Source organism: Rhinopithecus roxellana, chromosome 15 (genome assembly GCF_007565055.1).
Source record: "Rhinopithecus roxellana isolate Shanxi Qingling chromosome 15, ASM756505v1, whole genome shotgun sequence".
NCBI lineage: Eukaryota > Metazoa > Chordata > Mammalia > Primates > Cercopithecidae > Rhinopithecus > Rhinopithecus roxellana.
In genome coordinates this window covers 76,811,698-76,834,949 of record NC_044563.1, presented here as the reverse complement: position 1 = coordinate 76,834,949, position 23,252 = coordinate 76,811,698, and the positions used below count along the sequence as shown (strand labels likewise).

The following is a 23,252-nucleotide window of genomic DNA, read 5'->3' as shown; positions in this document are numbered from 1 at the left end:
AGACCCCACCCCTGGAGTCTTATCCACAAAGCATCTTTGCAGATGGAACCCTAGGGAGGCCGAAGGGTACGGGGATTACTCTGAAATCAGGCTCTGAAATGAGGCTGCCTGTGTTTGAATTCACCTTTACTATGTTAACCACTGTGTGGCGTTGGGCAAAGTGCTTAACCTCTCTGGGCTTGAATGTACTCATCTGCTACATGGGGATAATGATAGCATGTACTATATAAATGGTGGTTGTTAGGACGAATGATACATATTAAGCATCTAGCATCATGCCTGGTATATAGTCAAGACTCAGGAAATCTGAGGTGATTTGAAAACAGCAGTGTGGGCTACAAATTTGTGTAAAAAGTAGTTCTGGCTCATATGAGGCTCTAATACAAAACTAAAACACAGGCATATATAAAGAAGAGCGAAGATGACCAGACACACTGGCTCACACCTGGAACCCCCCAGCACTTTGGGAGACCAAGGTGGGAGGATCACTTAAGCCCAGGAGCTCAAGACCAACCTGGGAAATACAGTGAGATCTCATCTCTAAATAAAAAATAACAAACAAACAAACAAACAAACGGAATTAGTCAGGCATGGTGGCGTGCACCTGTAGTCCCAGCTACTCAGGAGGCTGAGGTGGGAGGATCGCTTGAACCCAGGAGGTTGAGGCTGCTGTAAGCTATGATTGTACCACTGCACTCCAGCCTGGGTGACAGACAGAGATCCTATCTCAAAAACAATGACAACAACAAAGTGCTAAGATGTGATGAAAGGAACAGAGTGCAGTGGCAGATTGGAAAGGGCAGAAAGGGGCGGGAGAGCTTGATGTCCACAAACTCGGGCCTTGAAAATGGAGTGGGATTGGAACAGGTGGAGGAACAGGACTGAGCATTGCTCAAGCACAGCGACTCTGGGAAGGTCAAGCAGTACCCAGAGAGGGCTGGTGAGGACAGCTTACCTATGGAGGTGGGTGGCTAACCAGGACAGGTTATGGAAGGCCTTGAAGCCAAGTAGAGGAATTTAGAGTCAGTACACATTGGGAGGCATTGTATCTTCTTGAGTAAGAGAGTGTGAGAAATCAAGTGGCCGTAGAGGAACCTGCATGTGTTGAGTAGATTGCGGGTGGCTGGTGGTGTGGAAACCACCTCACGTCTTACAGTGTTCTGAGTGTGACGCTGCAAGGGCCTGAATGGGGTGGTGACTGCAGTGGAATCACTGCACCAAATGCCGTGGAAGAGTACGTCTACGAGACATCTTGAAGGAAAAATGCCAAGGCTTGTGACAGGTGACCCCTGGATCAGATAATATAGTAGAGCCATGAAGACTATTAGCCAATGATGAAAAGTACTGTTTCATCTTGACATGGTGGCATTATCACTTTAAGCCTTCTAAATGACAGTTCTGAGAAAGTTTATTAAATTGAGTTGCACTGAATTAATCTTATTTATTCCACAAATATGTATAGTAATAGGTTTCCACTGTGTGTCAGGCAGATGCAGCTGTGCACAAGATGACACGGTCCCTCTGCCAGGGAACTTACCATGTGGTGAGAGAGAAAGACAGGGCCATGGGCATTTGGAATGGAGCACAGCAAGGGCCAAGAACTGGAACATACCAGGTGCTATTGGAGCATAAAGGAGCCTTGCCTCACCTACACATGGGGGCCCGGGTATTGAAGTTGATGCATGAATGATGAATAGGACCTCCAACTGCACCATAGCAGCCAGGGAAGCGTGGGAGAATGTCAGAGGCAGAGGACATGCAGAAGAATGTGCTCAGGCCTAGCAGTGAGGAAGAATATGGTTCCTCCAGGGAGCCCACGTGGTTCAGTGTAGCTGGAGAAAAGAGAGCAAGAGTGAGGTGTGAGAGACGAAGCAGGAAAGAGGAGCATACCGAGAAGTGCTCTGTGAGTCACAGTAAGGAGTTTGAACCTTGTTCTCCAGGCACTGGGGAGTCATTCAGGGGTTTTAAATGGTCAGAGGCAGGCAGCAGTTGGGGGTAGACGGTGAGTTTAGTTTTGGACACACTGAGTCAGAGGTCCCTGTGTTCATCCAGGTAGAGGTATGTCAGCAATTCTTACCTTCCCATAAAGTATAGTTTAGGTGACAGGACACATTTCCCTGCGTTGGTATCATTTTTCTCCTGTCCTCCCATCACCTGGAGGTAGGTCTTCAGATCCTTCTTCTTCTTGAGGTATATAACTTGGAGCCCATTTCTGTTTATCTTGGTTATTCTGATTTTGTTTCTCCTTCTCTCTAGAAGAGCCCTAGACAAGGGCATTTGGAACTCAGTTGGGTGAATGTTCACCTCTTAGAGGAGGGTCTGAACCATGGATGATCCCTCACTCAGGATTTTTGCAGGTGTCCAGTCCCCTCCCCTAGTGTCCACCTGCACAGTTGTGGCCCAGGACCTCCCCCCTCACCAATGGACTATTGTTCTAGTGGTAACTGCCTCTCCTTTCTTTCAGCGGGTGCCAAAGCCTTTGTTTGTGATCAGTGCGGTGCACAGTTTTCGAAGGAGGATGCCCTGGAGACGCACAGGCAGACCCATACTGGTGAGTTGACTTGGATTCCTATTCTCCAGGTTTTCCACAGTGTTGGTAGCACATGGACATGAACTGTCTGGGGGGCAACCTCTTTTTAGCAAATATAACATCCAGTAATTTCCTGGGGGAGCTGTGAGTACGGTGGGCTTCTGCCATGTTCAGCTACCCTTGGCTGTGTGGCTGGCCCAGCAGAAGTTTACAAGTATGACATGGCCCCATGAGAATGGCTGTCCTAGATTAGGCCAGGATCTGTCTCTGAGCAGCCACTGAGATCCCATTTTCTTGTAGGTATCTAGTACGCTCTTGTTGAGGCCTTAGTCTGTGATGTTACCAAAACATCTTCTTCCTTTGGTCAGGAAATCTGTCACACCCATCTGATGAGACTGAAACCCTCTTGTGGCCATGGTGGGCTGGTCCTCCCTCTGCGAGAGCTGAGACATTGTCTAAAATCAGTCTGTACACAGGATGCATTTGAACAATATTAACTTACAATGATAGAGCTTTATTTGATTTCAAGGGGATTGATTTCACTGCACCAAAGTCATCTGATCATTGTGATCAGAGTTGTTGTCACCAGATCGTCACAGCAGTTCACACTTAACACTCACAGTGAGGCAGGCACTGTTCTCAGGGCTTTACGTCAGGGATCCCCAACTCCGGGATCATGGTCTGGTGTCCATGGTGGTCTGTTAGCAACCAGGCTGCATGGCAAGAGGCGAGCAGTGGGCGAGCAAGTGAAACTTCATCTGTATTTACAGCTGCTCCTCATTGCTCACATTACCACCTGAGCTCCTCCTCACGTCAGAGCAGCAGCAGCAGCAGCATTAGATTCTCATAGGAGCACAAACTCTACTGTGAACTGTGCACGCAAGGGGTCTAGGTTGTGTGCTCCTTATGAGAATCTAATGCCTGATGATCTGTCACTGTCTCTCGTCACCCCCAAATGGGACCATCTAGTTGCAGGAGCTCAGGGCTCCCACTAATTCTACATTATGGTGGGTTGTATAATTAGTTCATTATATATTATAATGTAATAATAGAAAATAAAGTACACAATAAATGTAATGTGCTTAAATCATCCCAGGAACACCCTCCTGTACCCTGCCGTGTGTGAAAAAGTTGTCTTCCATAAAACTGATCCCTGGTGCCAAAAAGGTTGGGGACCACTGCTTTACGTGATCCCACCTGGCCAATCTCTCAGTAACACTGTAAGGTAAGGTCGGAGGCTACTCTTATGTCACAGATGAGGAAACTGAGGCTGAAAGGAGGGAAAGTGACTTGCTGGAGTTGGTAATGGGGACACGTGTGGTAGAGCCATATAGTTCAGAGCTGAGACTGCATGAGTTTAATCCTGACTGCCACTTCCTATTTGTGGGGCCATGGATAAATTATTTAAACTCTCTAAATATAGATTTCTCATCTGTTAGAAAAGTGGAGTAATATTAGTGTCTACCTCCTAGCATTAGGGTTGTTGTGGGGATGAAATAAGGTATTTTATTTGAAGTATTTCATGGCGTGTTTGGCTCATAGTAAGCACTCAATAAATAGTAGTAGGTATATTTAATGTAGTAGATATTTATTGAGTTTCTACAATGTGCCTGGCACTGTTTAGGCATTTAAGATGTAGTAGTGCATGAGACAGACGACATTCCTGCCCTTCATGGAACTGAGCTTCTAGCTGGGAGACAGAATCAGCAAATAAGTGTACAATGTCATGTCTGCTTAGACATACTAAGTGCTACTAAGAAAAGGATAAGGAGTAGAGAATAATAGGGAGAAAAGAAGTATCATGGATATTTAGGGAGAAATGTTGTAGATAAAATGGTTAGGGAAGGCCTCTCCAAGAAGGTGGTATCTGGGCAGAGTCTTAAAAAGAGAAGGAGTAAGCCACTCAAAAATTTTCTGGGAAGAATATCTAAGCAAAGGGAGTGAGCACTTACAGAAGCCCCGAGGCTGGGTCAAGTCTGACAGGTTTAAGGACCCGCATGCAGAGCAGTGGTGGCCAGAGAGCTGGGAGTGATGTGTAGAGAGTGGTGAGGGATGAGGACAGGATCTGGCAAGTCTCTCAGCCCTGGTAAAAGATCTGGGTTTTATTCTGCATGTGCTAAGAGTCCTTTGGAGGATGAGAATATATTTGCAAATCATGTATTTGATGAGGAACTTATAGCTAGAAATAGAAGGAAGTCTTATAATTCAAAAACATAAACAAATAACCAAATTAAATAATGGGCAAAGGTTTTGAACAGATGTGTCTCCAAAGATAGACAAATAGCCAATGAGCACATGAAAAAGATGCTCAACTGCATTCACCATCAGGTAGATGCAAACCAAAACCACAGTGAGATACTGCTTCACACCCACTACAATGTGGCTACAATAAAAAATACAGATAATAACAAGTGTTATCAAAAATGTGGAAAAGATACCTGGGGGGGGGGGGCGGAGCAAGATGGCCGAATAGGAACAGCTCCAGTCTCCAACTCCCAGCGCGAGCGACACAGAAGACCGGTGATTTCTGCATCTTCAACTGAGGTACTGGGGTCATCTCACTAGGGAGTGCCGGACAATCGGTGCTGGTCAGTTGCTGCAGCCTGACCAGCGAGAGCTGAAGCAGGGCGAGGCATCGCCTCACCTGGGAAGCGCAAGGGGGAAGGGTATCCCTTTTCCTAGCCAGGGGAACTGAGACACACAACACCTGGAAAATCGGGTAACTCCCACCCCAATACCGCGCTCTAAGCAAACGGGCACACCAGAAGAATATATCCCTCACCTGGCCGGGAGGGTCCCACGCCCACGGAGCCTCCCTCATTGTTAACACAGCAGTCTGCAGAGATCTAACCGCAAGGCAGCAGGGAGGCTGGGGGAGGGGCGCCCGCCATTGCTGAGGCTTAAGTAGGTAAACAAAGCCGCTGGGAAGCTCGAACTGGGTGGAGCTCACAGCAGCTCAAGGAAACCTGCCTGTCTCTATAGACTCCACCTCTGGGGGCAGGGCTCAGCTAAAAAAACAACAGGGGAAGGAGCAGAGAGGCCTGAGCAGACACAAACAACTCTGTCTGACAGCTTTGAAGAGAGCAGTGGATCTCCCAACACGGAGGTTGAGATCTGAGAACGGACAGACTGCCTGCTCAAGTGGGTCACTGAACCCTGAGTAGCCTCACTGGGAGACATCCCCTACTAGGGGCAGTCTGACACCCCACACCTCACAGGGTGGAGTACACCCCTGAGAGGAAGCTTCCAAAGTAAGAATCAGACAGGTACACTCACTGTTCAGCAATATTCTATCTTCTGCAACCTCTGCTGCTGATACCCAGGCAAACAGGGTCTGGAGTGGACCTCAAGCAATCTCCAACAGACCTATAGCTGAGGGTCCTGACTGTCAGAAGGAAAACTATCAAACAGGAAGGACACCTATACCAAAATCCCATCAGTACGTCACCATCATCAAAGACCAGAGACAGATAAAACCACAAAGATGGGGAAATAGCAGGGCAGAAAAGCTGGAAATTCAAAAATTAAGAGCGCATCTCCCCCTGCAAAGGGGCGCAGCCCATCGCCAGCAACGGATCGAAGCTGGTCAGAGAATGACTTTGACGAGATGAGAGAAGAAGGCTTTAGTCCATCAAACTTCTCAGAGCTAAAGGAGGAATTACGTACCCAGCGCAAAGAAACTAAAAATCTTGAAAAAATAGTGGAAGAATTGACAGCTAGACTAATTAATGCAGAGAAGGTCATAAACGAAATGACAGAGATGAAAACCATGACACGAGAAATACATGACAAATGCACAAGCTTCAGTAACCGACTCAATCAACTGGAAGAAAGAGTATCAGCGATTGAGGATCAAATGAATGAAATGAAGTGAGAAGAGAAACCAAAAGAAAAAAGAAGAAAAAGAAATGAACAAAGCCTACAAGAAGTATGGGATTATGTAAAAAGACCAAATCAACATCTGATTGGGGTTCCTGAAAGTGAGGGGGAAAATGGATCCAAGTTGGAAAACACTCTTCAGGATATCATCCAGGAGAACTTCCCCAACCTAGTAGGGCAGGCCAACATTCAAATTCAGGAAATACAGAGAACGCCACAAAGATACTCCTCGAGAAGAGCAACTCCAAGACACGTAATTGCCAGATTCACCAAAGTTGAAATGAAGGAAAAAATCTTAAGGGCAGCCAGAGAGAAAGGTAGGGTTACCCACAAAGGGAAGCCCATCAGATTAACAGCAGATCTCTCAGCAGAAACTCTACAAGCCAGAAGAGAGTGGGGGCCAATATTCAACGTTCTTAAAGAAAAGAATTTTAAACCCAGAATTTCATATCCAGCCAAACTAAGTTTCATAAGTGAAGGAGAAATAAAATCCTTTACAGATAAGCAAATGCTTAGAGATTTTGTCACCACCAGGCCTGCCTTACAAGAGACCCTGAAGGAAGCCCTAAACATGGAAAGGAACAACCGGTACCAGCCATTGCAAAAACATGCCAAAATGTAAAGACCATCGAGGCTAGGAAGAAACTGCATCAACTAACGAGCGAAATGACCAGTTAATCATAATGGCAGGATCAAGTTCACACATAACAATATTAACCTTAAATGTAAATGGACTAAATGCTCCAATTGAAAGACACAGACTGGCAAACTGGATAAAGAGTCAAAACCCATCAGTCTGCTGTATTCAGGAGACCCATCTCACATGCAGAGACATACATAGGCTCAAAATAAAGGGATGGAGGAAGATCTACCAAGCAAATGGAGAACAAAAAAAAGCAGGGGTTGCAATCCTAGTCTCTGATAAAACAGACTTTAAACCATCAAAGATCAAAAGAGACAAAGAAGGCCATTACATAATGGTAAAGGGATCAATTCAACAGGAAGAGCTAACTATCCTAAATATATATGCACCCGATACAGGAGCACCCAGATTCATAAAGCAAGTCCTTAGAGACTTACAAAGAGACTTAGACTCCCATACAATAATAATGGGAGACTTCAACACTCCACTGTCAACATTAGACAGATCAATGAAACAGAAAGTTAACAAGGATATCCAGGAATTGAACTCATCTCTGCACCAAGCGGACCTAATAGACATCTATAGAACTCTCCACCTCAAATCAACAGAATATACATTCTTCTCAGCACCACATCACACTCATTCCAAAATTGACCACATAATTGGAAGTAAACCACTCCTCAGCAAATGTAAAAGAACAGAAATTATAACAAACTGTCTCTCAGACCACAGTGCAATCAAACTAGAACTCAGAACTAAGAAACTCAATCAAAACCGCTCCACTACATGGAAACTGAACAACCTGCTCCTGAATGACTACTGGGTACATAATGAAATGAAGGCAGAAATAAAGATGTTCTTTGAAACCAATGAGAACAAAGATACAACATACCAGAATCTCTGGGACACATTTAAAGCAGTGTGTAGAGGGAAATTTATAGCACTAAATGCCCACAAGAGAAAGCTGGAAAGATCTAAAATTGACACCCTAACATCACAATTAAAAAAACTAGAGAGGCAAGAGCAAACACATTCAAAAGCTAGCAGAAGGCAAGAAATAACTAAGATCAGAGCAGAACTGAAGGAGATAGAGACACAAAAAACCCTCCAAAAAATCAATGAATCCAGGAGTTGGTTTTTTGAAAAGATCAACAAAATTGACAGACCGCTAGCAAGACTAATAAAGAAGAAAAGAGAGAGGAATCAAACAGATGCAATAAAAAATGATAAAGGGGATATCACCACCAACCCCACAGAAATACAAACTACCATCAGAGAATACTATAAACACCTCTATGCAAATCAACTAGAAAATCTAGAAGAAATGGATAATTTCCTGGACATTTACACTCTCCCAAGACTAAACCAGGAAGAAGCTGAATCCCTGAATAGACCAATAGCAGGCTCTGAAATTGAGGCAACAATTAATAGCCTACCCACCAAAAAAAGTCCAGGACCAGATGGATTCATAGCTGAATTCTACCAGAGGTACAAGGAGGAGCTGGTACCATTCCTTCTGAAACTATTCCAATCAATAGAAAAAGAGGGAATCCTCCCTAACTCATTTTATGAGGCCAACATCATCCTGATACCAAAGCCTGGCAGAGACACAACAAAAAAAGAGAATTTTAGACCAATATCCCTGATGAACATCGATGCAAAAATCCTCAATAAAATACTGGCAATCCGGATTCAGCAGCACATCAAAAAGCTTATCCACCATGATCAAGTGGGCTTCATCCCTGGGATGCAAGGCTGGTTCAACATTCGCAAATCAATAAACATAATCCAGCATATAAACAGAACCAAAGTCAAGAACCACATGATTATCTCAATAGATGCAGAAAAGGCTTTTGACAAAATTCAACAGCCCTTCATGCTAAAAATGCTCAATAAATTTGGTATTGATGGAACGTACCTCAAAATAATAAGAGCTATTTATGACAAACCCACAGCTAATATCATACTGAATGGGCAAAAACTGGAAAAATTCCCCTTGAAAACTGGTACAAGACAGGGATGCCCTCTCTCACCACTCCTATTCAACATAGTGTTGGAAGTCCTGGCTAGGGCAATCAGGCAAGAGAAAGAAATCAAGGGTATTCAGTTAGGAAAAGAAGAAGTCAAATTGTCCCTGTTTGCAGATGACATGATTGTATATTTAGAAAACCCCATTGTCTCAGCCCAAAATCTCCTTAAGCTGATAAGCAACTTCAGCAAAGTCTCAGGATACAAAATTAATGTGCAAAAATCACAAGCATTCTTATACACCAGTAACAGACAAGCAGAGAGCCAAGTCAGGAATGAACTTCCATTCACAATTGCTTCAAAGAGAATAAAATACCTAGGAATCCAACTTACAAGGGATGTAAAGGACCTCTTCAAGGAGAACTACAAACCACTGCTCAGTGAAATCAAAGAGGACACAAACAAATGGAAGAACATACCATGCTCATGGATAGGAAGAATCAATATCGTGAAAATGGCCATACTGCCCAAGGTTATTTATAGATTCAGTGCCATCTCCATCAAGCTACCAATGAGTTTCTTCACAGAATTGGAAAAAACTGCTTTAAAGTTCATATGGAACCAAAAAAGAGCCCGCATTGCCAAGACAATCCTAAGTCAAAAGGACAAAGCTGGAGGTGTCACGCTACCTGACTTCAAACTATACTACAAGGCTACAGTAACCAAAACAGCATGGTACTGGTACCAAAACAGAGCTATAGACCAATGGAACAGAACAGAGTCCTCAGAAATAATACCACACATCTACAGCCATCTGATCTTTGACAAACCTGAGAGAAACAAGAAATGGGGAAAGGATTCCCTATTTAATAAATGGTGCTGGGAAAATTGGCTAGCCATAAGTAGAAAGCTGAAACTGGATCCTTTCCTTACTCCTTATAGGAAGATTAATTCAAGATGGATTAGAGACTTAAATGTTAGACCTAATACCATAAAAACCCTGGAAGAAAATCTAGGTAGTACCATTCAGGACATAGGCGTGGGCAAGAACTTCATGTCTAAAACACCAAAAGCAACGGCAGCAAAAGCCAAAATTGACAAATGGGATCTAATTAAACTAAAGAGCTTCTGCACAGCAAAAGAAACTACCATCAGAGTGAACAGGCAACCTACAGAATGGGAGAAAATTTTTGCAATCTACTCATCCGACAAAGGGCTAATATCCAGAATCTACAAAGAACTCAAACAAATATACAAGAAAAAAACAAACAACCCCATCAAAAAGTGGGGAAAGGATATGAACAGACATTTCTCAAAAGAAGACATTCATACAGCCAACAGACACACGAAAAAATGCTCATCATCACTTGCCATCGGAGAAATGCAAATCAAAACCACAATGAGATACCATCTCACACCAGTTAGAATGGCAATCATTAAAAAATCAGGAAACAACAGTTGTTGGAGAGGATGTAGAGAAATAGGAACACTTTTACACTGTTGGTGGGATTGTAAACTAGTTCAACCATTATGGAAAACAGTATGGCAATTCCTCAAGGATCTAGAACTAGATGTACCATATGACCCAGCCATCCCACTACTGGGTATATACCCAAAGGATTATAAATTATTCTACTACAAAGACACATGCACACGTATGTTTATTGCAGCACTATTCACAATAGCAAAGACTTGGAATCAACCCAAATGTCCATCTGTGACAGACTGGATTAAGAAAATGTGGCACATATACACCATGGAATACTATGCAGCCATAAAAAAGGATGAGTTTGCGTCCTTTGTAGGGACATGGATGCAGCTGGAAACCATCATTCTTAGCAAACTATCACACGAAGAGAAAACCAAACACCGCATGTTCTCACTCATAGGTGGGAACTGAACAATGAGATCACTTGGACTCGGGAAGGGGAACATCACACACTGGGGCCTATCATGGGGAGGGGGGAGGGGGGAGGGATTGCATTGGGGAGTTATACCTGATATAAATGATGAATTGATGGGTGCTGACGAGTTGATGGGTGCAGCACACCAACATGGCACAAATATACATATGTAACAAACCTGCACGTTATGCACATGTACCCTAGAACTTGAAGTATAATAAAAAATAAAAATAAATTTAAAAAAAATGTGGAAAAACCAGAACTCTCATACTATGCTGGTGGGAGTGTAAAATGGTGCAGCCACTTTGGAAAACATTCTGGTGATTCCTCAAGAGGTTAGCTGAGGCAGGTAGATCACAAGGTCAGGAGATCAAGACCATACTGGCCAACATGGTGAAACCCCATCTCTACCAAAAAGGCACAAAAATTAGCTGGGCATAGTGGCATGTGTTTGTAATCCCAGCTACTCGGGAGGCTGAGGCAGGAAAATCACTTGAACCAGGGAGTCAGAGGTTGCAGTGAGCTGAGATTGCGCCACTCCAGCCTGGCATCAGAGTGAGATTCTGTCTCAAAAAAAAAAAAAAAAAGGTTAAACATAGAATTATCATATGACACAGCAGTTCTTCTCTTAGGTATACAACCAAGAGAACTGAGAAGATATGTTCACAAGAACCTGTACATGAATGTTTATAGCAGCATTATTCATAATAGCCCAAAAAATGGAATCAACCCAATGTGTATCAACTGATGAATGGATAAACCAAGTGTGGTATATTCATACCATGGTATACTGTTTGGCCCTAAAAAGGAATGAAGTACTGATACATACTACAACACAGGTGAACTTGAACATGCTCCGTGAAAGAAGCCAGATGCAAAATGATTGTGTTCATGTGAAATATCTAGAATAGGCAAATCTATAGAGACAGAAAGTAAATTAGTAGGTGCCAGGGGCTGGGGAAGTTATGAGGAAATGGAGAGTGACTGCTGATGAAGCTGGAGTTTCTTCGTGGAGTGATGAAAATGTTTTAAAATTGATGGTGGTGATGACTGCACAGCTTTGAATACTGAGGCTCCTCGACTTACAATGGGGCTGTGTCCTGATAAACCCATCATAAGTTGAAAAGATAATAAATTGAAAATGCATTTAATACAACTAACCTACTGAACATCATAGCTTAGCCTAGCCTACCTTAAATGTGCTCCGAACACTTACATTAGCCAACAGTTGGGCAAAATCATCTAATATAAAACCTATTTTATAATAAAAGTGTTGAAGATCTCATGGAATTTATTATGTCCTGTACATTACTTCAAAACTGTGATGGTTTCCCACAGTTATAAAGTTGAAAAATCCTAAGTCAGGGACCATTCTATGTATTAGTTGAACTGTACACTTTAAAAGACATGAATTTTATATTGTATGGTATGTGTATTAGATCTCTGAAAAGTGGCATGGGTGTGTACATGTATATAAATGAGCTCTGCCAGTGTCAGGAAGAGTCACTGGCATCACTCATGCCACCTCTCTTTCATATGTAGATACACACACACATATATATACACACATATGTATACATACACACATACGCACAGAGTGATGTGCCATATATTAAGCCGTTCTTGCATTGCAGTAAAGAAATACCTGAGACTGGGTAATTTACAAAGAGGTTTAATTGGCTCACAGTTCTGCAGGCTTTCCAGGAAGCATGATGCTGGCATCTGCTCAGGCTCTGGGGAGGCCTCAGGAAGCTTACAACCATGGTGGAAGGCAAAGGGGGAGCAGGCATGTCACATGGCCAGAGCAGGAGCTAGAGAGAGAGAGTTGGGCGAGGGGGAAGCAGCTGCACACTTTTAAATGACGAGTTCTCTAAGAGAACTCACTCATTGTCATGAGAATAGCACCAAGAGGATGGTACTAAACCATTCAGGGTAAACCCATCCCCATGATCCAATTGCCTCGCACCAGGCCCCACCTCCAACACTGGGGATTACAGTTCAATATGAGATTTGGGCAGGACAAATATCCAAACTATATCACACCATATAATGACATTTTGGTCAACAATGGATTGCATATATGACAGTGGTCTCATAAGATTATAATACCATATTTTTACTGTACCTTTTCTACATTTAGATGTGTTTAGATTCATAAATACTTACCATTGTGTTATAATTGCCTGTAGTGTTTAGTACAGTAGCATGCTCTAAAGGTTTGTAGCCTAGGAGCAATTGGCTGTCCCATATAGCCTTGGTGTGTAGAAGGCCGTACCATCTAGGCCTATGTAAGTGTGCTCTAGGATGTAGCCTAGAAGCTACTCACTAGGAAGTGGAGAACTGGAACTTGACCCAACTCATGTGCTCTTTCCATGACTCCCCAACTGCCTGCACATTGACTGAGTGTTGTCCATGGGCTAAAAGGCTCAGGATCATTTAGCTCAGTACCCCGTCATGGGCAGGGCTCTTTTGGCTCCCTGTGCCCTATTTAAGACAAAATTGTCTAATGAAACATTTCTCAGAACATATCCTTATTACTAAGTGACATTTGACTGTACACACACATGCACACACACACATACATACATAGCTTTACTGAGATATAATACATACACACACACACAGATGCGCATTTATAGAGAAAGTGGAAAAGTAGTCCATTGAAGGGTTTTGACTGGGAGAATGATATGACTTGATTTATGTGTTTAAAAGATTATTCTGGCTCTTGTGTTGAGGATTGACCATAGAGAGTATTGTTATGTAACAAACCACTGCAATAGTAGCTTGAAACAGTAAAGTGTTACTGTCTCCGACAGTTCTGTGGGTAACTGGACTCAGCTGGGTGGTTTTCACTTGGGGTCTCATGTGGTTTCCATCAGGTAATGGCTGGAGCTGATGTTATCTGAAGACTCAACTGGGCTGGATGTCCGAGATGGCTCCTTCACTCAATTATCTGAGTCTCAGTGTTCCTTTGCATGGCTTCTCTCTTCAGCAGAGTAACCTGCATTTGTTGTGTGACAGCTCAGGTTTCCAGGAGTCAGGACACAGGAACTGCCAGCCCTCTAAAAGCTAGGCTGGAAGTACACAGCATTACTTCCACCATGTTTCATCAATTCGATAGTCATAGGTCAGCCCCAGATGGAAGGTGGTGGAAGGCTGGACTCTCCTTCTCAGTAGGGAAGTGACAGAAACCTATAGGGAAGGAGGAATTGATGGCAGCCATCTTTGGAAACAAGCTGCCACAGGGGACTCAAGTGGAAGAAGGAAGGACACCAGTCAGCTGCTGTTAAGATTATTGTCGTCAATATTTCAGCATTCTTGTCCTTTTCTGAGTGGACAACATGCCTCCTAAATGGTACCTTGAGCTTTGGCCTGGAGGGGTCTTGCCCTGTCACGATGGGAGGAGAGCTTTACAGGTGAGCTGACATTCCAGTCAGCGTGTCCCTAGCTCAGTTATAGAGAAGGTGACCTGACTAGGTTATTTTGCCCAGGGTTCCAGAGCTGCTTGTCATGAAAACAAGGGGAGGACCGAGTCTCCCAGGGTCCCAGCCATTTTCTTATTGCTAGACCGCAGGTAACTGAGAATCCCACTCTGAGAGTTCTAATCTGGGGGAATGAGCTGTGAGCCAGTTTTGCCAAGCAGCTTAATTCTGTCCATCCCGATTACATTTGCAGCATCAGGGAGCAAGCTGCCCTCTCAGCCAGAGGCAGGGGAGCAAGCTGAGTCCCCGAGGGATGAGCAGCTGTGGAGGTTGTTCCCAGGCAGACCCCAGATGTATGGAGCATCCCCTGTGCGCCTGGCACCCGCTGGGGATATGATGGTGACCAACTCAGGCACATGCCCTGTTCTTGAAAGAAGCTGAAGGTCTGAATATGGTAGCCTGGGCCCTTTGTTTTCCCCCAGAGATCTTGTGGATGGGGCTTCTCTGCTGGAGGAGGGAGAGGTCAGCTACCGAGTGCCCCCTGCTGATGTTAAGGTAAAATGTGGCTTGCTCAATAGGCCACATGTGGTGTGCTCAATAGAGATTGAGTAAACTGAGCTCTTGAAAGGATGGGGAATGGAGAAAATGAATCCAAATTAGGGGTGAGAGACCAAGGTGGATGCTTTGAGAAAGGCTCCCTGCCAGTCTTAGTGTGAGTTGTGGGCAAGCTCCCCCAGCAGGGAAGAGCCACTTCCTTGTGTGGGGCAGGTGTTGTGCTCAGTGCCGAGGGGAGATTTGACAGCAGCCTTACCCTCAGGATAGGGCTGGCAAAGAGGGGTCCTGTGTGACCCTGGTGACTCTTTCTGACATGTGGCGGAGCTCATTCATCACTCAGCGCTACTTCCTGCTGAACTCAGGTGGATTTTCAGTTCCCCTAATAATCAATGAGAGAATACAATCTGAAATCTATTTGCCCTCTCTATTCCAGGAAAGGGGACCCTGGAGGAAGGGAGTTGCCTGATGACAGGGAACGCTGAAAATATCACTAAAGCTGTTGGAGTGGGAAAAGCCAGGTGGGGGACCAGGTATCGTTGGGAAGCCAACAGGAGAGTAGGTAGGGAAGCGCTCTGAAAAAGAGAAGGAATGGGCCAGGCATGGTGGCTCACGCCTGTAATCCCAGCACTTTGGGAGGCTGAGGTGGGCGGATCACAAGGTCAGGAGATGAGACCATCTTGGCTAACACAGTGAAACCCCGTCTCTACTAAAAATACAAAAAATTAGCCAGGCATGGTGGCGGGTGCCTGTAGTCCCAGCTACTCGGGAGGCTGAGGCGGGAGAATGGCATGAACCCAGGAGGCAGAGCTTGCAGTAAGCCGAGATCGTGCCACTGCACTCCAACCTGGGCGACAGAGCGAGACTCCATCTCAAAAAAAAAAAGAAGGAATGGAGACCCTGGGACACTGAAAATAATGCCAATGCCACTTGATATTTTTGCTACCTTAGTTTATAAAACACTTTCGTCTATTATACCATTTAACAGAGGAGACCATGGGGCCCTAGACACTACCCACTAGGAAGTGGAGAACTGGAACTTGACCCAACTCCAACTCAAGTGCTCTTTCTACTACTCCCTGGCTGCCTCCGCATTGACTGAGCGTTGTCCAAGAGTCTGTAGGCTAAATGGTTCAGAGTGATCCTGTTTAGAGGTCATTGAGCTCATGGCCCTGCCTGGGAAGAGCTCTTTTGGATCCCTGTGCCCCATTGCACTGTGAAGCCCCAACACCTTGATGTGCACATCCTCCTCCTGGAGTAGGATACAGTTTGCCTGAATCAGATCAGTTTCATATCCAAGGCTGCCACGTGGGAATTCATGGAGTTCACATGTGGCTTTGCATAGGGCAGGTGGTTATGGTGTCGTACAGGTATTCTTGAAACTGGAAAATGAACTTAATGGAAACTATTTCCAATTCCAGTCTATGCAAGAGAATGGCATCTTCACATCTCACCCCTTTTGACCCTACTTGACCTGGATTTCTGTCCTGGTGTGTGTGACCCCTCCATGCCCCCTGCCCTCAAGATCTTGATGGGCTCAAGCTGGTGTTCTAGGAGGCCACGCTGACGACGGTTGGGCTGGGCTCAGGCTTTGTTGTCACATTCAGTTTTCTGTTTTGGTACAACGAAGACTTTGAGGAGATAAACAGAGATCATTTTACACCTTTTATATTATGACAAATACATATTGCAAAACACTGCTGCTTCCAAAATGTTTGGGTTGCAGAGCAGTGAGGAATTAACAGCTAGGCAGTTCCCGAGATGCTTGTGCTTCATTTACACATCAGAATTTTTTACACTGTTCAGTGAAATAAAAGTGAGAAAACACACATACACACACGTGCACACCCACGTGCACACCCACCGCACCACCTGGCTTCTATATCAGGAATGTCTTAAATTAGCAAGTAGTTCTTTAAGTCCAGATAAACTGATAAATACCATTAATGGCTTAATTTATACTCTGGGTTTGAAATTTGACACACGGACACTATCTTGGCTCAGGAAGCACAAGTGGTTTTGTGCCAGAGGTTTTAATGACCGATCAGTAATATAAATTGCTGCATCACTGAGCAGAAATAGCTTCTCCATGTCATTTGATCTGGAAACTTCTCTGGCCAGGCAGCAGTTAATAAATTTAAAAATAATTACCCTCTTTATTCAAAGTCAAACTAATTAGGAGTGGGTTTTACAAATCATAATGTTGTTCAAGCCACTGTACATCCCCATTTGGGACTTGAACAGGCCTGGGGGCAACAGACAGGATCCGTGGTGTTAATTAGAGGGCAGTGAGATAACTTGGCTGCTGAGCTCCAGGGTAGGAGGCTGGGCAGTCTTCAGCATGCCCTCGGGAGAAAATGGGAGGTCTGAGTGAAGAGGCCACCAGGGTGACCTGTAGGAACCTTCAACTCTTTCAGTCCATCTGTAGGGGACCCAGAGCAGCTACCTATTTGTAATCTGAACATGGGGGAGTTGGGGCCAGGGCTGGTCTGTGTGGACCTGGCCAGAGAGACTGAGGGAGTCAGGGAGCAGGAAAGGGGGATGGGCAAATGACTGCCTGGGGACACAAGACCTGCATGAAGGCAGGGAAGTGGACGGGATGATCTCTAGAGGGCATTACTTCCTAGGAAAGTTTGAGCCCTAACAGAGTGGTGCAGGTTTGTCATGCAAATTGCAGGGAAGAGGAACCCCAGGAAGCCTAAAATCAGGGTGTCAAGTGCAGGGTATTTGGTGCATAGTGACCCAGAACTTGGGATCTGGTGTCAGACTATCTAGATTCCAATTCCAGCCCCATTACAGACTGAATAATCTCAATATAGGCCTTGCATGGAGTAAGCACTCAGGAAATGGAGGTGCCAGTTTCTCTCATTGCATCATCCTCGTCTTCCTTAGAGGCCTCTGAGAACATGTATTTCTCCCACTGGGTTGGTGACGGGGAAGGGCCAAGTCAGTGAGGATGGTGATGGAGGAAAAGGAACAGTATACACCTGCTTTGCAAGGCCATGGTGAGGTCTTCCAGGATCCTTGACTATGTCCTCTGGCCAAGAGGACATTTGCAATGTGCCTACTGAACTAAGAGTTGAGAGAAGTGAGGGCAGATTGAAGCTCCATACCTTGAGCAATCTCATGGAGCAGATTTGGTAGATCTTAAGGCCCTGAGGTCTGGAATGCCCAAAGATTCTCAAAGGAACCATTCCCTGTTGATATCTAAATACGTGATATGTAAACCCAGGCCAGACAGGCCGCAAAACTGGAATCGAGACTAAGCAGGTATACCAGCCTCCAGGAGCACCAGGCCTGTGCCCTTCCACATCTTAGAGGAGGCTTCAGTGACTGGTGAAGGCTCAGGAATTTTGGGTTGCTGGTGGGGTCCTGAACCATGTCTGCTATCACCAGGAACCTGGGTATTCCCTATCTCTTGACTTCTTCAAACAGAACCTTCTACCTCATCCTACCTTTTCCCCAGTAAGAAAAAAGAGGCAAAGAAGCAGACAAAGATAGCTCAGGTCATTCCTAAGTTTAGAAGTTCTGAAGCTGGGAAGCTTAAGGGCACCCTCTGCAGGCCTAGTGTACTAGGTTGAACTAGACCCTAGACTTACCCTGGAGCAATTCAGCTCTCTCTTCTGGCCCTCAACCTGCCCTGCAAGGTCTGCCAGGTTAGTGACTCAAGTTTGGTGTCAGAACAGCCTGTATAGCTGGCTTATCCTGTAGTTCCTTCATTTCCTCGTTCTCTGAGTTTTTAGGTACCTACTGTATGCTCGGTACTTTGTGGACTTAATACATAATAGTGAACAGAAATTGGGCCCTGCCTTCCTGATGGTTACGGTGTTGTGAAGGAAATGAGCATGTAGGCTGAACTTGCCTCAGGCACAGATAATTCAACAGTTGTACTCTTTTGGATACTTTTGAGTTATTATTTTATGAAGTCTTCACTATAGTCCAAAAATAGAGACCTTTTTTCCTCCCTAATCTTTGCCAGAGAAAACTGAGTCCCAGAAAGGTTAAGGAAGACCAATCTGGGGCAGGACTTGAATGTGTGTCTTGGCCTTCTGTACCCCAGAGCCTACATGTTAGCATTGTCTTCCCTCCCTGTGGTGGCCTGGCTATCAGCTCTCATGTTCGGATCAATGGATCAAAGTCCCTATTTGAAAAAGGGGGTCAGTTAAGAACAATCCAAACTAGAGTTAGGGCCCACAAGTTCAGCCCAAGGTTCTCTCCACTGTGATTGCAAAATAAGTACTTTCTTTTACTGGCCTAGAAAAAGTTGCTTAGTTTCCACATTACTGCATCACAGGGGAAGCCACTCAACCAGATGCAAATGTTGAGATGCTGGTCCTCATCCACTGTGTTGGCTGCAAGAGTCTTGCAGTCCAGAAACAGCACACCTCTGGCAGCTGAGGGTCTATGCTGCAGATTCTGCTCTTCCCTCCTAGTAGGGAGTGGGCATTGGAGGGAACCCCACCCAAAGGGTCCTCTTGGTTTCAGTGTGAAGGAGGCTAGGAGGCATATACTCTCTCTTCCCCCCACTCTCTGTTTCTCTCTGTTTCCCTTTCTCTTTGCACTGTGTGGCTTCCCCCTTTGGAGGTGCAGAACTGTATCTCCAATCTTGCTGTTGGCTGCCTGCTTGCACTGGCCCCTCTCTCTCTCCTGATATGTTAATAATATTTGGAGGAAGCTTCAGGGACAGTCCCTGGCTCTGAACTTCAGAGTAGAAAATGAAGTCCTTGTTTGGAGAATTTTCTGTAGTGCGTCATCATGGTGGGGGAAGGGGGTGGAGTGGGAGTAGCAGGCAAGGCAGAGGATTTATTTTATTGTATTGTATTTTTTTATTATTATTATTATTTTTGAGACAGAGCCGGCTGGAGTGCAGAAGGCAGAGGATTTAAAAGGGTGAGCAGCATTGCTGCTTCCCTCAGGATAGCTGCTGGCCTTGCCCCCTCCTGCCCTGAGCTTGGCACGAGGGACAGTGCTGGGCACCAAGGAGTCCTGTAATGATAGGAAAACTAGCAACTGTTCTGGTTCCTCCTCTCAAGAACAGCCTCCCAGTGGCCGGTTCCGGAGGAGCTGGGAGGGGACCAGATGTTGACAAATAATCTACCTAAACTTTACATGGAAAAAAAAAAAAAAAGTCTGAACAAGCCTCAAACCCCTGCCCAAGATGGAGGGTATCGGGGAGGATAGGACAGTGAGTCATCAGAGGGTCAAGCAGACTCCATGTGGTTTGCTGTGACCTCCCCATTGAAAACATAATGGCATTTGACTTTTATAAATATCAGAGGTGATTTGTATAGCATTTCACATTCTGTGCCAAGGAATTTAACATGAGAAAGCTCAGGCTCAAGAACGGCCGCGGAACGTCATAGGCACTTTGGGAGGAGGGTCATGTGCTGCTGTTTGTACAGTCAGTGCCCCAGCATAGATTTACTCTTGACCTAATTTCATGCTGTTACTATAAAGGCATGTTTGATGCCTAATATAGAGTTTTATTTTCCAAGCACAGGCTCTCGGCTGTGCTGGAGCCGCTTGCTGTGGAGTAGGGAGGAACAACCCAGCCATCTCCTGCTGGCCCAGACCAACCATTCTTTCTCTCCATTATTCATCCTAGCGGCTCCGAGGGCCCCTCTGGCCATCTTCTGGAGGGGCCCCCGATACTATTTTTTAAATTAATAAATTTCATTTTTTTAAGAGCAGCTTTAGGTTATAGAAAAATGGAATGGGAAGTATAGAGTTCTCGTTGTACCCCCTATCCTCACACGCAAGTGTGCAGCCTCCTCCACCATCAACATCCCACACCACATCGGTGGTGCGTTTGTCACAATCAGTGAGCCCACGCTGGCACATCACTGTCACCCAGGGCCCACAGTTCACATGAGGGTTCCCTCCTGTGGACCCTCTGTACTAGAGACCCCCGTCTCTACTCAAAATACGGTCTGTGGATTTGGACAGACGTGTAAGGACAGGCACCCACCATTGTTGTATCATACAGAATAGCCACTTCACTGTCCTGAAAGTCCTTTGTGCTCTGCCCTTTCATCACCCCAGCGCATTTTATATGAAGCATCACTCTCCTGGACAATGATTTGAGGGGATCAATGGTGTTTTGGGATTGGAGAAGGAGAATCGATGCAAGGCAGGGTTGGATTAGAAAGGGCTGAAGCTCATTTCCTCCACAGACATCTTGAGTGTCGCTTGATGCCAGACATGGATGCTGGGTCCTGGGATAGCGATGTTGGACATGTATGCTGGGACCCGGGACTGGGATCCCAGACATGGATGCTGGGCCCCCGGGATGGAGATGCCGGACATGGATACTGCTGGGACCCGGGATGGGGATGCCGGACATGGATGTTGGGCCCCAGGATGGGGATGTTGGACATGGATGCTGCTGGATCCCGGGACAGGGATACTGGACATGGATGCTGGGCCCCGGAATGGGGATGCCGGACATGGATGCCACTGGGTCCTGGGACAGGGATGTCGGACATGGATGCCACTGGGACCCGGGATGGGGATGCCGGACATGGATGTTGGGCCCCAGGATGGGGATGCTGGACATGGATGCTGCTGGATCCCGGGACAGGGATACTGGACATGGATGCTGGGCCCCGGAATGGGGATGCCGGACATGTATGCCATTGGGCAGGGGGCAGAACACAGACTTTGCCCTTCCCCGGCCTCTCACCCTAGCAGAAATGTGATTGCAAATTATCACTGGGGATGTGGAGGCAGCATGGTGTTTGGAAGCAATAATGAATTAGGAGAAGGAGAACTAGGTTCCTATCCTGGCTCTGCTATGGACTTGCTTCATATAGGACAAATGGCTTCGTTTCCTTGCTTCTCTCAAGGTAGGGTGTGGGAATTGGGCAAGAAAAGTGCTCTTTGGGGGTTTCTCTGGTTCCAAGGACAGCCTAAGATTCTGATCTTGTGTTGATGGTCTGTGTTTTTCTCAGCCTTAGTTTTTCACGTTTGTAAACTGTGATGAATAATCATAATGGTTGCCGTAAGAAATACATAAAGTCATACATGTGGGGCCAGGCGTGGCGGCTGACACCTGTAATCCCAGCACTTTGGGAGGCTGAGGTGGGCGGATCATGAGGTCAGGAGATCAAGACCATCCTGGCTAACACGGTGAAACCCCATCTCTACTAAAAATACAAAAAATTTGCCAGGCATGGTGGTGGGCGCCTGTAGTCCCAGCTACTTGGGAGGCTGAGGCAGGAGAATGGTGTGAACCTGGGAGGCGGGGCTTGCAGCAAGCAGCGATCACACCACTGCACTCCTGCCTGGGTGACAGAGTGAGACTCCGTCTCAAAAAAAAAAAAAAAGAAAAAGAAAAAAAGAAAAAAAATCATACATGTGAAGCCCTGAGCCCTGGAAAGGAGGACTGATGTATGCATAAGTGGTAGCTGCTTGCTACTGTTATTTTTAGAGGCCTGCAGCTTCTGTCCCTCACCAGTAGACAAGAATTCCTCCACTTTATTTAGTAGCTTATTCAGTAACAATGTATTAAATACCTACTGTGTGTGAAGAAGGGATTAAAGATGACGATCTTTTGCCTCTTAAAAACTGTTCTAGAAATTGGAGGGGAAGGATAGAGTCTGATCTTTGAGGACAATTATTCAGAGCATGGTCTGTGCCCAGCACTGTTGCTTTTCATGTATGGTCCAATATAGTCATCAGGACACCACTAAGGGGACTTTGCTGTCTGCATCACTGATGCGGAATCACAGACTCAGAGCGGCTTAAATAATATGACTCATCCAGTGGCAGAACTGGGATTCCAGGTTGGTGTTTCTTGGGGTGATCTGGTGGGACTCACCGTACTCACTGGTCTGAGTTGCCCCTTCACTCTCAGAATTGTCCCCATATCTGAGTCCTGATAATCAACCTCAGTCTTGATCTGAAGTTTCCACTTGTCTCCCCTCGTGCCCATGCTCAGCCCCGCAAGCTTCTCCTTTATCCCTCTCTCTCCCACTGTCCACTCCTGTCTTTCCTCTCTGACTTCTCACCCTTCTCCTTAGTGACGCCACGGCTGCCCAATGACAGAAAGGAGTTAATAAAAACCAATGTGTAACTGAAACTTGAAAGGCCATAAATCGCCTTGTTTTTTCTAGGATGTTGGTAGCATTTTGATTTAATAGTTGGACAAACACAAGGGCCTATTTTATTCAGAGTTTACAGGCCTCAAGGCTGTTATTCCTCCAAAGTTAATAGCATTGAAATTGCAGGGTTTGCTATAATTTGCCTATCGCTTTCTGCTCCACCATTGATGTTTATTGTCAGCAGGATGGAATCTCAATCCGACTCACTTAGATAACATGTCTGTTAAACATTTAGATAATTGTACCATCATT

General features: G+C 45.4%; 1 protein-coding gene across 3 annotated transcripts in view; it reads left to right on the top strand.

The window, feature by feature from the left end:
* Window positions 1–23,252, top strand: part of ZBTB16 (zinc finger and BTB domain containing 16) — a 201,428-nt gene that overhangs the window by 123,889 nt on the left and 54,287 nt on the right. For all 3 annotated transcript variants that reach the window (XM_010372363.2, XM_010372365.2, XM_030918030.1), the window contains exon 4: window positions 2,465–2,551. In XM_010372363.2, the coding sequence (XP_010370665.2) occupies window positions 2,465–2,551 (87 nt within the window). The remainder of the gene's footprint in view (window positions 1–2,464; window positions 2,552–23,252) is intronic.